Source organism: Bubalus kerabau, chromosome 2 (assembly GCF_029407905.1).
Source record: "Bubalus kerabau isolate K-KA32 ecotype Philippines breed swamp buffalo chromosome 2, PCC_UOA_SB_1v2, whole genome shotgun sequence".
NCBI lineage: Eukaryota > Metazoa > Chordata > Mammalia > Artiodactyla > Bovidae > Bubalus > Bubalus kerabau.
The window spans coordinates 129,659,640-129,674,606 of NC_073625.1; the positions used below are offsets into that span (position 1 = coordinate 129,659,640).

The 14,967-nt window shown below is 45.3% G+C and overlaps 2 protein-coding genes across 3 annotated transcripts in view; both read left to right on the forward strand.

Moving 5' to 3' along the window:
• Nucleotides 1-14,681, forward strand: part of ABCC5 (ATP binding cassette subfamily C member 5) — an 81,833-nt gene extending 67,152 nt beyond the window's left edge. For both annotated transcript variants that reach the window (XM_055568923.1, XM_055568922.1), the window contains exons 27-30: nucleotides 8,898-8,976; nucleotides 10,019-10,132; nucleotides 11,725-11,889; nucleotides 13,224-14,681. In XM_055568923.1, coding sequence (XP_055424898.1) covers nucleotides 8,898-8,976; nucleotides 10,019-10,132; nucleotides 11,725-11,889; nucleotides 13,224-13,325 — 460 coding nt within the window. In that variant the 3' untranslated portion in view covers nucleotides 13,326-14,681. The remainder of the gene's footprint in view (nucleotides 1-8,897; nucleotides 8,977-10,018; nucleotides 10,133-11,724; nucleotides 11,890-13,223) is intronic.
• The window catches only part of PARL (presenilin associated rhomboid like), a 138,088-nt gene that overhangs the window by 31,715 nt on the left and 91,406 nt on the right, over nucleotides 1-14,967 (forward strand). The gene's annotated exons all lie outside the window — the stretch shown is intronic.

Genomic DNA, 14,967 nt, shown 5'->3' on the forward strand with positions numbered 1-14,967 from the left:
AATGGCATTTGAACTCACTGATTTGAGGAGGTTCGGTAGATAAACTGAATTCTTACCTACATTTATGTGGGGTCAGTACTCGGGTGTGTTTATTTTGGCATTTCTCTAAAACACTGGTGAATTTGTATAGCACAGACTGGCTCTGTTGATGATGATAAATGAAAGTATTAGTCACTCAGTCATGTCTGACTCTTTGCAACCCCATGGACTGTATAGCCCACCAGGCTTCTCTCTCCATGGAATTCTTCAGTCAAGGATGCTGAATTGGGTTGCCATTCCCTTCTCCAGGTGATCTTTCCCACCCAGGGATTGAACCCTGGTCTCCCAAATTGCAGGCAGTTTCGATGATGATTAATCCTTCCCTTTGGGTAAATAAATAACAAGGTCAAACAAGCAACATCAAAGAGAATTAGAATTTATTGAAGACTCAAGTCTAAAGTCTAAAGAAATTGAGAGATATTACCAAATCTGCTCTTCCTTCCTGTAAATCTCTCTATTTTTAGGTGCCACGGGAATGCCTTTGAGAATAAAATTGGCCTAATGATTTTTTGGCTCAGGACAAAAAAAACCATATTTTTCTTATTTTTTTTAAATTACCATTTAGAAGAGATCTAGAAAGTAAGACATGTTATAGACTTCCCCTGAATATGCTGCTACCAAGAAGTATCAGTGTTCATTTCACATTTTTACAGCGCTTCATTTAAGTCTGTGACTCGGCTTCTGGAGTTAACGGTTAAGAACTGACCTGCTGGCTGCTGTTTGTGGATCAGTGTGGAAGCGCAGCCTTTTTGGGAGTCGGGGCAGTTTGTTATCAGCTCCAGAGACGTGTTGCCACCTGATGGACCGGCTCAGTGGCTGGTGTGCTGCTGCCCACGTTTTTAGTCATTGAGCTTGGAGCACTGTCAGTCAGCTGTGCAAACCTAGGAAATCATATAAGTTTCTGCTCGCTGGAATTTTGACTGTTTAGGACTGTCACTGAGGACAAATTCAATCCCAGACCGTCTGCCTTTCCTTTATCCTCTCAAGTTTCTCATAGATCCCAAAGAATATCCAGTGTTTGGTATTCTTTTGCTGTTCTTAGAAAATTAGAAAATCTGTAATGAGTTTCCCAAGGCAAGGGCAGGCTAGATCATCTGCTCCCTCAGCTACCTCCTAGAGACTCCAAATTTTGGAACTGTATCTCCACCACCATTAACCAGCATTGGGGGTGGGTACATCTCCTGGAGATTCCAACTTGCAGTTAAAGTGTATCAGAAGGGAATTCAAGGTAAAACTAAAATCGAACAAACAAAACTCAGAATCTCAAAAGATAAAAATGTCTGAATTGTTCTGCATATAAATATAGATAAATCATAGACCAGATCGTTTAGGGGCACACCCCTCCCTGGATTAGCCCATTCCAATAGCTCATCCTAAGCCAATCCATTCCAATAGCTCATCCAGGCCTGCCTCATCCAGCTGTCTGGGTTTGAGCTATAGGGCTCCTGTATGTCTGAGGCCAGCCAGTACTTGCTTCTGCCATTTGCTCTGATGATTATCTCCATGAAGAGAGGTCCATTTTCATCCAGACCTAAACACTTTGGCTGACCTTTCCTCTTTCATAGTCCTAGCAATACTTTTCTTTTCCCAGAGAACCTATGCTTCCTGGTCTCAGGAAGCCCATCTCTTTGTCTCCACCCTCGCTTTCCATCCTTGTGGACTGTCTGCAGTCTGGCTTGGCTGGTGGTTAGTCTGCCCCTCAGAGGGACTAGTTGTCCTTAGCTGTCACTCTGGTGTGTCTCTGCATCTCAGTCTCCTCACCAGGGATGAGCACATCTCATCACCAGGAGCATCTCTACCTAGCATCCATCCATTATCAGGAAGCAGTGTTCTCACTTCTTCCTGTTCAGATGCTTTCTCTCCTTTTCTACTTGCCCATTTTATTTTATTTTTTTTCCACTTTTGAGGAATGTCTCAAGCTCTCAACTCAAAATCACAACAAAGACACCTGAGCCCACAACTGATCCACCTCTGCTTTGGTTCATTCCGGGCCAAAACACCTTCAGGCAGAAGCAGTTAGTGCTCTAGAAGAAATGGAAGTTGCTCCAAATTTGAAGCAGTTCTTAGAATCTCAAGGTTTTTCACTTGTCTTTGAATTATTCTGTTGTTTAAGGGGGCCCCTTTTACTTTTTTTGACATCTGAGTCTCTGTGGAATCAAGGAATCCCCAAAGGCTTCTAGTCTCAACACCAGCAAGTAACAGTAAATCTAGGATAACTATGAAGAACACTATGCTATGCTAAGTCGCTTCAGTCGTGTCCGACTCCGTGCGACCCCATAGACGGCAGCCCACCAGGCTCCCCTGTCCCTGGGATTCTCCAAGCAAGAACACTGGAGTGGGTTGCCATTTCCTTCTCCAATGCATGAAAGTGAAAAGTGAAAGTGAAGTCGCTCATTCGTGTCTGACTCTTAGCAACCCCATGGACTGCAGCCCACCAGGCTCCTCCGTCCATGGGATTTTCCAGGCAAGAGTACTGGAGTGGGGTGCCATTGCCTTCTCCGTGAAGAACACTAGATGTTATCTAAGTTTTGTTAAAGTCTTTCTGGCTGGGAGTATGTGTGAAATCTCTGTATCTTCGTCTCAATTTTGCTGTGAACCTGAAACTGGTCTTTTAAAATTGTCCTTAATAAAAGGAAAAGGTCATTCTGGGGAGTTGTCTTTTGGCCTAGTGGTTAGGATTCTAGGTTTTCACTCCTGGGGCCCAGGTTCAGTCCCTGGTCGGGGAACTGAGATTCTGCAAGCTGTGGCATGGCCAAAAAACAAACAAAAAAAAGTCACTCTGTAGCAGACACTGCTACTCTAAAGAACAACAATGACAATAGTATTAGCTAAGCTTATTGAGGATTTATGTGGCCTACTGTCCTAAGCATTTAAATTGTATTAATTTATCAAAATTAAAGTACTCAGAATTTGGTGAGGGTAGGTACTATTATTATGCCTATTTATAGGTGAAAAAGCTAAAGCCCAAAGTGGTTAAATAACTTGCCCAAAGATAAGAATTTCAATCTGGGCTATTTGGCTCAGAGCCTAGGTTCTTCCTCACCATACTTGCTGTGTTGTCTCCTGAAGTTCCCACCACACCCTCCTCAGTCATAACCTTGAGAGGTAACCCTGTCTCTCCAAGCACCAAGGTTGGGCCTGCTTCCTCAGGCGTCTTGACCGTTAGTTACCTTTCTTTTTCCAATATCTTTAAATTTTCATTATCTGTTTTCAGATTTGCAGTAAGTCTCTGTCCCTTTTCTTGAGAAAAATTGTCACACAAACTCTGCTCTTCTCTTTAGTCTTTTTCATATGCTCTAAGTAAAAGCCAAAATCAGTCCATATTTCTGAATGACTATTTTGAACTTTCCTTTAGCTTCCTGTCAGAAGGTATGAGGGTCCTGTAGTCTCCTACCCTGAAATCCCAAGGCTGCAGGGAGGTGCCCACATGGACAGAGGACAGTGTGGTTCAGCGTGGAGTCTTCTGTGTGCCTAGAAGGGATTGCTGTATCCTCATTCCCCTCAGGAGATACTCTTAACCTTATTCGGTAGTTGTCAATAGGTGAGCTTAGAATATTGCTAAAAATAAAATATAAAAAACCAAAGATGAAAATACACTTTGGGCAACATAGGACTCCAGGACTTCTGACTGTTAAAAATAACCTTCATTCTCAGATTTTCTTTCTGTCCATCCACCCAGCTGAGTACTTGATGCAGTGGATACATAACTTTGCTTGCTTTCTTTTTTGTGGGTCAGACCAGGACCATCTGGCCACTGTAATGAGGATGTGTTTTTGTTTTTTTCATTCTTGATTGAGTTCCCTGTTGAGATCAGTCTGGTCTGCCTTAATGTGTAACCACCTGCTGGGGTTTCCCCAATGGCTCAAGCAATAAAAAATCCACCTGCAATGCAGGAGACAAAGGTTCAGTCCCTGAGTAGGAAAGATCCCCTGGAGAAGGAAATGGCAACCCATTCCAGTATTCTTACCTGGAGAATGCCATGGACAGAGGAGCCTGGAGGGCCACATTCCATGGGGTGGCCAAGAGTCAGACATGACTGAGAGACTAAACACCACCTGCTGGTGTACATAAATATTCCCTATATATCCAGAACCCATGTCTTAGTCTTGGGGGCTCCTTCAGCTGGTGTGATGGGCCTGGGCGAGGCTGAAGGTCAAGCCCATCCACATGTCTGCCGAGTCTGGTGGGGCAGCTGCTCAGTGAACAGGGTCCACACCCTGGTGTGTTTCCTGCTTGTCTAGTAGACGTATCTGATGAATTTACTGGATGTGTTTGTGTGCTAGGGATGCTGCAACAGTGTATGTACCACAAACTGGGTAGTTTAAAACCACAGAGCTTGACTCTCACAGTTCTGGAGGCTAGAAGGATGACATCAAGTGTCAGCAGGGCTGTACTCTGAAGCCTGTAGGGTCCTTCCTTGCCTCCACTACATTTTAGTGGTTTGCCAACAGTCTCTGGTGTGCTTGGCTTGTAGATTCATCATTCCAGTCTCTGCCTCCATTGTCACATGGGTTCTCTCCCTGTCTCTGTCTTTATGCGGCCCTCTCTCTTTTAAGGACACCAGTCCTAGATTGAGAGTCTACCCTACTTTACTACTCCAGGCTGACCTCATCTCACCCAATACTATCAACACTGATTTATTTCCAGATAAAGTCACATTCTTAGGTACCAAGGATTAAATTTCAGCATATCTTTTGGGGGGATACTCTTCAACCCATGATGCTAGGCATCAATGTACAGTGTTAACATTTCCTTGGGACTTCCCTGGCAGTCCTGTGGTTAGGACTCCTCACTCTCATTGCCAAGGGCCCCAGTTTGATCCCTGGTTGGGAAACTAAAATCCCACAAGCCTCACAGCCAAAAGAGAAAGAGAATACTTCCTAGACTAACTCCAGAGAAATTATCTGCACATTCCTTTCCTGAAAACCAGTATTATGGACCCTTCAATCTTGAACATATATTTATTGAGGTCTTAACTCTGTGGAAAGGACTCAACTCAGCAGAATTGGGAAGAATCTGAACAACTGGTCAAATCTAAAGCCTAAAATTATGCAGTCCTTCCAGGAAGACATAGAGAAAAAGGGAAGATTTGAGCAGTAGGTGACAGGCTAAGCCGGAAATCCAAAAAGTGAGGTATCAAACCATAGGTAGCAGTTTATCAAGTTATTGGTGCTGGGAATTCCAGCCTTAGGTAAATACAAATTTTCTACAGGCAAACAGATCACAGTAGTAGAGACTGGGCAGTGTTCCAGGGAGCTTGGAGCTTGGAGATAGAACCAGAGTAAGGTGGGGCCCCAAACCTTAGGAGCCTGAGCAGGCTGTCAGGCTAGACCTGGATACATGGAGACACAATAGGAATTGACCTAGCAGAGCTGGCTAACAGGTAGATTCTAACTCAAGAAGAGGTTCTGCTGGCTCTAAATGGGAACTACAGTCAGACCAGGAACCAGATCAGAGCAGCCAGGTGCTAAACCACAGATCCTATTGCCTGAGGAAGAGTTGATTCTCTGTAATGGGCAGAGGCCGCTCTTCAGCATGCAGTCCTGTGGGGTGTCTGTATAGAGAACGCAGTGCAGGGTGAGACCAGGCAAAGCATGGTTTTTGCTCAGGTGCTTTAAACATAACCCCTGTTTAAAGCCAGTCATGATTTCCCATGGGAGTAGGTACCCCTTCTTCTAGGATGATGAGGAATTCTGGACCACCACAAAAGTCCTGGAACTTTTTTTTTTAAGGCTTTATTGAATTTGTTACCATATTGCTTCTGTTTTATGTTTTGTTTTTTTGGCTGTGAGGCATGCGGGATCCACGCACCCTGCATTAGAAGGCGAAATCTTAACCACTGGACCACCAGGGAAGTCTCTTGTTTTAAAAAAGAGCTCTGAGCATTTTGGTTCAAAACTAAAAACCCTATTATGACCCCCAGGTCAAGAATTCTGCTATAAAAGTATGAGGAAGTCCATATTAGACCACACAAATAGGAGAGAGAATATTTTATTGAAAAAACTTGCCTTGCTATCTGGATAAATGTCTCTCAGAGGATTGTCTTGCTAATCTTGCCCCATGGGAATTCCCACCGGTTAGTTTTGAATCAGGGGAAAATGATTAACCTTTTATCCCCCGAGACTTGGGATGGAGAACACGTGTTTGAGTCTGTCCCTGCTGTGGTATATCAGTACAAAGTTCCCCTAAAAAGGTGGCTGGAGAGGAGAGCCATAGACACAGATTTCATCAACCCTGATGCATGTGCAGACAGACTCCAGAGTGTTAGAGGGACAGGGATGATCAGGTGCTTTCAGCGTCTTTCAGTTTTGTGTTTTTGATTAGAAATGGGTGAGATTCTCCTTTGACTTAGCCTGTGGTCTGCCATTTCAGTTTTAGGTTATCAACAAATCGAACCACCTTCTTTAACTGAGAGGGCTCTTCCTGGATGACATGCCTACAGAGATCAGCCTTCCCCATCTAGACTTTCCATGGGTAGGATCCTGGTGTTCAGGATCATGGGCTTATTGTGTCCACTTGGAAAATGTGCTGAATATAAGAGTCAAAACCACCAAACAGTGTAACCAGGCATTTAAAGTGACCACATCCCCGGTCAATTTAACAGCCACCAGCTATCAAATGTCTACCATGTTCCAGGCGCTATATCTACACATCTCTAATATTCACAGCAACCTACCAGGACGTGTCACGTCATTGACTCCCCATTTTATAGGTGAGGAGACTGAGGAGTGACTTGTCCAAGGTCATGCAGATGGTAAGAGGCAGAGTAGGGATCAAGCTCAGTTGGCTCTTACTCTTACAAAAAATATTAGACAGTATCCCCGGGCTACAACAGTGAATAAGATCCAGACAGGGATTCTAATCCAACGGAGGAGAGAGACATATGAAACAGTGACGAGTGCCATCATAAGGGTGAGCAAGGGGAACCCCCAATCCAAGCCTGAAGGGCCAGAAGACACTTCCTGAAGACACCAGCTAAGTTGAGAGCTGAAGGATGAGAAGGAAGCATAGCCAAGGAACAGGAACAATGGAATAATGATGCAGTAATAGTAGCTCTCACATACACACTGCCAAGCCTGCAGCAGGCGCTCCTGTAAGTGCTTTACATACGTGAATTGTGGTTCCCACAGCTGCCTTTTGAGGAGGTGCTCTTTTATTTTTTGGTTGCACTAGGGCTTCGTTGCAGCACATGGGCTTTCTCTAGTTGCAGGAAGGGGGGCTGGTCTTGGTTTCGGTGTGCAGGCTTCTCACTGCGGCGGCTTCTCTTGTTGCAGAGCACAGGCTGCCGGTGCTCAGGTTACAGTAGTTGCAGCACTTGGACTTGGTGATTGTGGTGTACAGGCTTAGTTGCTCTGAGGCCTGTGGAATCTTCCCAGACCAGGGATCAAACCCATGTCCCTTGTATTGGCAGACAGATTCTTATCCACTGCACCACCAGGGAAGTCCAAAGAGCTGCTCTTTTATCCCTGTCTTACACTTAAGGGAACTGAGGTGTAGAGAAGTTAAGCTAACTTGGCCAGGATCACACAGTTGTCATTGATAGAAGCTGTGAAGGAATCAAGCAGTCTGGCTCCAGAGCTCTTGCTTTTTACCAATGCCTCTCATGTCAAAAGGTAGGGAGTGATCTCGTGTTCTAAGTGGTGGGAAGCACAAGTGTGAAGGGACACGAGAAAGTGGGACTGTTTAGTGAGTCTCCCAGGAGTCCAGAGATGTCATGTGCCAGCCTGCACTCTCCTCTGGGGTAGGATTCTTTAGTAATAACCTGCTTGTGTTTGCATGCCCAAGATTAGTCACCCCAGACATGGAGACGAGTATGGATCAGAGCTAGAGTTCTCCCAAAGATTTTTCTATTTCCCACACCTCAAGTGTAATTTATGAGCAAAGCAAATTATACTTATAATATCTTTAAGATTACTAGACCCACAAATGTGATGTTTAGATCGAGACAAGACACCCAAAATTAATTCTGCAGCCCACCTTCCACCCAGTATCTGTTTCATCACCACCTGTTCACCTCATCCTCCATGACCAAGAGCTTCTTCTCCTGTCTATAATACTTTAAGAGCTCTCTAGTCCTGTTGTTTTGGTGTCAGTCTTAATGTCCTTGAGGTGAATACTTTTGCTACAGTAAGCAAGAACAGTTCCCAAACTGATTTTTGGTGCCAGTGAAATCCTTCCTCTTGAGCCCCTTTCTGCTCAGCTTTGTCCCTCCCTCTCCTGCAGGATCGGCTCCTTTTCTGGTCAGCTAGCTGTTGAGACCCCTGCCCAGTGACAGGGCTCTCACCCTGGTGCAGCAAGAAGAGAGAGGGAGTTTCTCTGAGTTTATACATATAAGAGATGTATTTTAGTATGCATATGCATAGGAAGCAATCTAGAAAGATATATGCCAAAACGCTAACAGTGTTTGTTTCAAAGGGTCTGATAAGTGATTAAACATATTGGTTTTAGAGAATTCTCTGGTGGTCCAGTGATTAATACTCTGCACTTTTGGTGCAGAGGACATGGGTTTGATCCCTGATTGGGGGACTAAGATCCCACATGCGAAGATCCTATATATATATATATATATATATATATATATATATATATATATGGGTTTTTTTGACTTTTTGTGTCTATATTTCCTAATTTTTCTATAACTAACTTGTATCATTTACATAATAAAAATAATACAGTTTTGTAAAGAAGAAAGGGAGGCTCATTCCTGTGACAGGCAGGCAGCAGCACTCCCATCTCTGCCTCCACCTGTGGCTGTCGGGGTCTGAGCCCTCTGTTTAAACCTTTACCACAGTCAGCCTGTGCAGGGTGGTTGCTTATGTGTTGGATCCCTGAGAAATTCCTATTATGTTTCTCATTAGATCAAATTTGGATCCCTTCAACCAGTACACTGAAGACCAGATCTGGGATGCCCTAGAAAGGACACACATGAAGGAATGTGTAAGTAAAGAACTGAGGGAAAACTTTGCTAGAACTTCAGGGGTGGAAACTCGGTGATGCCATGGTCATTCCCCAGCCAGCTCTGGCTGCCTCTGTCCAGCCCGGCCTTTCCCGCCACCTCCAGGATGTCTGTGGAGGAGCACTTCAGAGCAAGGCTTCCCAGGCATTTCACAATGGGTATAAAAGTCAGTATTTCCTTATCCTCACCTCCCCTCTCTTATTCCCTCCCATAGTCATATTTCCTTTTTTATTGTACCATCCATTCATTGAGAAGATATTAATGACAACCATTCAGCATTCAGTATGCTTTTAAATCAAGTTCTATTTTATTAATCATAACAGTACAACATCCTTTTGAAGCATGTATATATGTGCAAAAGATTTATCACTTCTTGAGTCCACAAAAAGCACCCAATGTGCATATGAACCTCTCAGAGTAACTTAGCAGGCACCCTCCAAGGGCCACAAACTAAGATTACCCCCGGCCTGGAGTGGGGTCTCTTGTGCTCCTGCACACTAGCCCAGGATCTCCTGCCCAAATTCAACTAGAGCAGCTTTGCCTTCATGACCTTTCTATTGGGCTTCTTCAAACAATTTCATTTGAAGAACAGGTTCTATAGTTTATAGGAAGAAAAGTTTGACAGCCATGGGTCTACAGCTTTGGCCTTCAGAAAGAGAGTAGTTTTGTTTACCCCATCTCTCATTGCATCACCATATTTTCAGGACCAAAAATGACAGAATTTCAGAACATAAAATATATTGGAATTTCTGGGACATTTTGATGACATGAGACTAATAGATAGTTTAGTTGAAGTATGGAATGGCCTAGAAAATGTGGTCCTGCTATGTGATCATCACACCTGTATGTTCTTTCTAGGTGAGCCAGATTCTTGGCTAATAATTCTTTCATCTGTTTAAGAATAATTTATTTTTGCCCCTGGGTTTTTGACAAAATTTAGCTTTATTTTCTTTCTTTCAAAATTTAGGTGTTTTTTTTTTTGTTGTTGTTTTTTTAACCCTTCTAATCTCTATTTCTCCCTAGATTGCTCAGCTACCTCTGAAACTTGAATCTGAAGTGATGGAGAATGGGGATAACTTCTCAGTGGGGGAACGGCAGCTCTTGTGTATAGCTAGAGCCTTACTCCGTCACTGTAAGGTAAGGCAGTCTGGTGGTGGCAGAGGAGGGCGTCAGCAGAAGCACAGGAAGATGGAAGAATAGCCATTGCCTGTGGCATGAGGTCCAAAGGCATTCTTGGCTCCAAGCCCAGTGGCACTTTTTTTTTTTGGTTGCACTGAATCTTTGTTGCTCGGCTTGGGTGTGGGCTTCTCAGTGCACTGGCTTAAAACTCAACAGTCAAAGAACTAAGATCATGGCATCCGGTCCCATCACTTCATGGCAAATAGATGGGGAAACAATGGAAACAGTGACAGACTTTATTTTCTTGGGCTCCAAAATCACTGCAGGTGGTGACTGCAGCCATGAAATTAAAAGATGCTTGCTCCTTGAAAGAAAAGCTATGACCAACCTAGACAGCATATTAAAAAGCAGAGACATTACTTTGTCGACAAAGGTCTGTCTAGTCAAAGCCATAGGTTTTCCAGTAGTCATGTATGGGTGTGACAGTTGGACCATAAAGAAGGCTGAGTGCCGAAGAATTGATGCTTTTGAACTTTCGTGTTGGAGAAGACTCTTGAGAGTCCCTTGGACTGTGAGGAGATCCAACCAGTCCATCCTAAAGGAGATCAGTCCTGAATATTCATTGGAAGGACTGATGCTGAAGCTGAAGCTCCAATACTTTGACCACCTGATGTGAAGAACTGACTCATTGGAAAAGACCCTGATGCTGGGAAAGATTAAAGGCAGGAGGAGAAGGGAACAACAGAAGATGAGGTGGTTGGATGGCATCACTGACTCAATGGACATGGGTTTGAGCAAGCTGCAGGAGATGGTGAAGGACAGGGAAGCCTGGTGTGCTACAGTCCATGGAGTTGGAGAGAGAAGGACACGACTGAGCGATTGAACAACAACCACCCTGTTGAACTTGGACTCCAGGGCCCACAGGCTTCAGTAGCTGCAGCTCCTGGGCACTAGAGCACAGGCTCAGGAGTTGTGGCACTTGAGCTTAGTTGCTGTGTGGCATCTTCCTGGACCAGGGATTGAGCCCATGTCTTCTGTGTTGGCAGGTGGATTCTTTACAACTGAGCCACCAGGAATGTCACTCAGTGGCATTTTTTTAAAGAGAATACCCAGAGATGTTTAACCTTGACACAATTTGGGTATATGGATATTTTGTTTGCTTTTTTGTTTTTATTTTTGATGGCCTCGAGCCTTCAGTTTCCAAGGGCAACTTGTTTCTGTCCTGTGAGTAGCTGTAGTATTGGAAGCCATAGACTTAAAAGATTTTAAAGCTGTAAGACATGTCCAGATCATCAAATACAGTCCAGTCCCCTCATGTTAAAACTGGAAAAGGGAAGTCCAAAAAAGTCACTGTTCAGAGTCACAGAGCAAGTGAGGTGAGTGGTTTGTTAGATCAGTATTTCACATATTTGTGGAAATCAAGGCAAACATATGAATTTGAAGTTATATCAATTCTAAACAAAATAGTATTTTAAATTTGTGTGTACCTATTTAGAAAAAAACAATATAATATAAAATTCAAATCTTAAAACACATTTTGGTGAAACCTAGATTAACTAGATTGCTTAAGGAATTGGTTGGATCCCTCTTTCTCCTCTCTTCCCCCGCAGATTCTGATTCTAGATGAAGCCACAGCTGCCATGGACACCGAGACAGACTTACTGATCCAAGAGACCATCCGAGAGGCATTCGCTGACTGCACCATGCTGACGATTGCTCATCGCCTACACACAGTCCTAGGCTCTGATAGGATTATGGTGCTGGCCCAGGGGCAGGTACTGAACCCCCAGGGGACCTTGGTTTGGCACGTGGCCTTGTCTGGGAGGAGAACTGGCCCCTGGCAGGACTGGGCTGATGGCCCTCATAGCATTCAGATAAGCAGCCATAGTGACTCCAGCCTGGTTCCTTTTGCATGGGATGCAGCCCTCCCAATCAAGAGATTGAGTCTGGAGCATGCCTGTTGGGTTCTCATTGTGCTTCACTACCCGTTCTTTTGTTGCTTGTGAACAGTAACACTTTGACTTAGGTCAGAGAGCATGTGTACTTTGTAGTTCACTCACAGGGGTTTTCCAAAGCTGTTGAGACCAGCCACCACACATCTGCTTTTTGCAGGCATGTAGTGGTGCCAAACTTCTTGCTGCTCCCAGCTTTCCCACACACTGGCCCCCAGGCTTTTTTATTTCCTGCTATTTCCTTTCAGTGCTATTGGCTATAAACCATCTTGGATCCCCTAAGCATTTCCACCTCTGTATCTACTCATACAGTTCCATCTACCTAAAATGCCCTTTCCTGTGCTCGCTCTCCCATGTGGACCTGCTTATACCCTGCCTATCCCATAAGAGAGCCAGTGTCTGCCTCCCCCTTTACTGTACAGGGTGTCTGCTCTGGCATCCAACCGCCTACCATCACATAGCCAGCCCCAGGAAGACACTTTGTCCTTGTGTCTCTGTTGGACAGGATAGCCTTTCCTAAGAGCATCCCAGGAGATGTCCTGTTCTCTCTCCTTGGCCAGAGTCGTGTCACACACCTTTGCGCTGCAGCAAGGGAGGCTGGGGGAGTGAGTATGTGGCCTCTGTCTGGGAGGCAGGTTCTGCCAGCACACTGTTCTGTTTTCTACTGGAGTGTGATTTCCGGTGACTGCCTAGTAGTCCCTCATGGGAATGGATAATTGACTGAGTTGATCCCTTATACTCACTTCCCTTTTGTTTTTCTGCCAACTAAGCCTCTTTTCCATCCATAGGTTTGGATCAGCTTACACAATAAGATGCTATTTACTTGGTATGCCTTTGACTTGAGCTCCAGTTTCTTCCCTCTGCAGCATATAGGACCTTTTGATTGATTCCTTCTTACACAGGGCTGAGAGAATTGAGACTTAATGTGAAGGGACTCTGGAGGTGTCTCTAAATTTTCTCTTAACTAAACTCTGGTTAGTTTAAAAAAAAAAGAGAGAGAGAGAGAACCCAGGTGGGCATGGCAGAGCTAGCTGAACTGCCACCTTGATTCCATCCTCGGGGGTTTGGGGCTTTGCCCCGCTTCCTGAGCTGTGGATCCTGTAGGACACCCCGAGTGTCTCCGAGTCACCGTCCGATGCTGTCTCCTTCCTCTACAGGTGGTGGAGTTCGACACCCCATCGGTCCTTCTTTCCAACGACAGCTCCCGGTTCTATGCCATGTTTGCTGCTGCAGAGAACAAGATCGCCGTCAAGGGCTAACTCCCCCAGCGCCGTCCACATCTCTTTTCTTTGGAGCATTGCCATTCCCTGCCTGGGGCGGGCCCCTCACCACGTCCTCCTGCCGAAACCTTGCCTTTCCCAATTTTATCTTTCGCACAGCAGTTCAGGATTGGCTTGTGTGTTTCACTTTTAGGGAGAGTCCTATTTTGATTATTGTATTTATTCCATATTCATGTAAACAAAATTTAGTTTTTGTTCTTAATTGCACTCTAAAAGGTTCAGGGAACCGTTATTATATATGTATCAGAGGCCTATAATGAAGCTTTATACGTGTAGCTATATCTATATATAATTCTGTACATAGCCTATATTTCCAGTGAAAATGTAAGCTGTTTATTTTATATTAAAATAAGCACTGTGCTAAGAACAGTGCAGATTCCTTTCTATCATTTTTGTACAGTCTGCTGCACTAGAGGTCTGGTTTTGCTATTAGACTATAGGAAGGGTAGCGTGCATTCTTCCCCAGCTGGCTGTTTCACGGTGCCGGGATTTCTGGGTGTCCGAAGGAAGGAGTGTAGCAGTAGCCGGCCCTCCAGTGGCCCCCTGCTGCCTCCCAGCAGCCACACCGGGGTGGGGCAGAGTGGGGGCCACGGAGGCCGCACAGAGCACCGTGAATTCTCAGGGCTCCTGCTTTCTGTCCTCTTGTCACCTCACCGCTTCTGTCGGGAGAGCAGTGGGTCAGAGTCCCAGACCCCTCTCCTTCCCCTCCACCGGGACCGAGAGTCACAGACCCTTCCTCGGCCAAGGGGGAGCATCCTCCTGCCTTCCTCTGTTCTGCTGTTGCTTCTCAGCAAGCATTGAGTCTGCTCCGAGTGTCCCACTGCCTCAGGTTCCCAATGCTGGCCAATGCACAGAGCTCTCTGGCGCCTTGAAACCGTCTGTTCTGAGCCCTGGAGCCCACTGCCGCTTGGCCCGATGGTCCTTCTTCATTTGCCTGGCCTCACACCCCCACAGTTCAGTGACAGGGTTCAGGATTTTGTGGGTCTGTTTTCCTTTCTTCCTGCGGTTGCCGCAGAGTCTCTTCCTCTCTCCAAAGTCCGCGACTTTAAGCAGCTCTTGCTAATCAGTGTCTCACACTGGTGTAGAAGTTTTTGTACTGTAAAGAGACCTACCTCAGGTTGCTGATTGCCGTGTGGTTCGGTGTGTTCCTGCCAACCCCGATTGTGCCGTGGGGCCAGTAGCTCAGGTGGGCGTGGTCACTGCTGTCATCCGTTGAATGGTCAGCATTGCATGTCGTGACCAACTAGACATTCTGTCGCCTTAGCATGTTTGCTGAACACCTTGTGGAAGCAAAAATCTGAAAAAGTGAATAAAATTATTTTGGATTTTCTAAAACTCTTGGTGTGGAAAATAATTCTCTGGGAGGGGAATAAGCAGTCTTTGAGTGGCTTTGGAGTCCTGGAACCTTGGATCTGAATATCCAGCAGAGAAGTGACAGAGGGGAGGACCAGTAGTGGAGCTGGTTGGTTGCAGGGGATGTGGAGTACACCTTGCCTGGAATCACTACAGTGGGCCGAAGTCCCTGCCTGTGTCCTGGGCATGGTCACCAAATCAAGCTCCTGTGCTGCTAATAAGAGTCGGAAGTGGGAAGGGTGTAGTGAGATCGGTGGTTGTGGAGAAA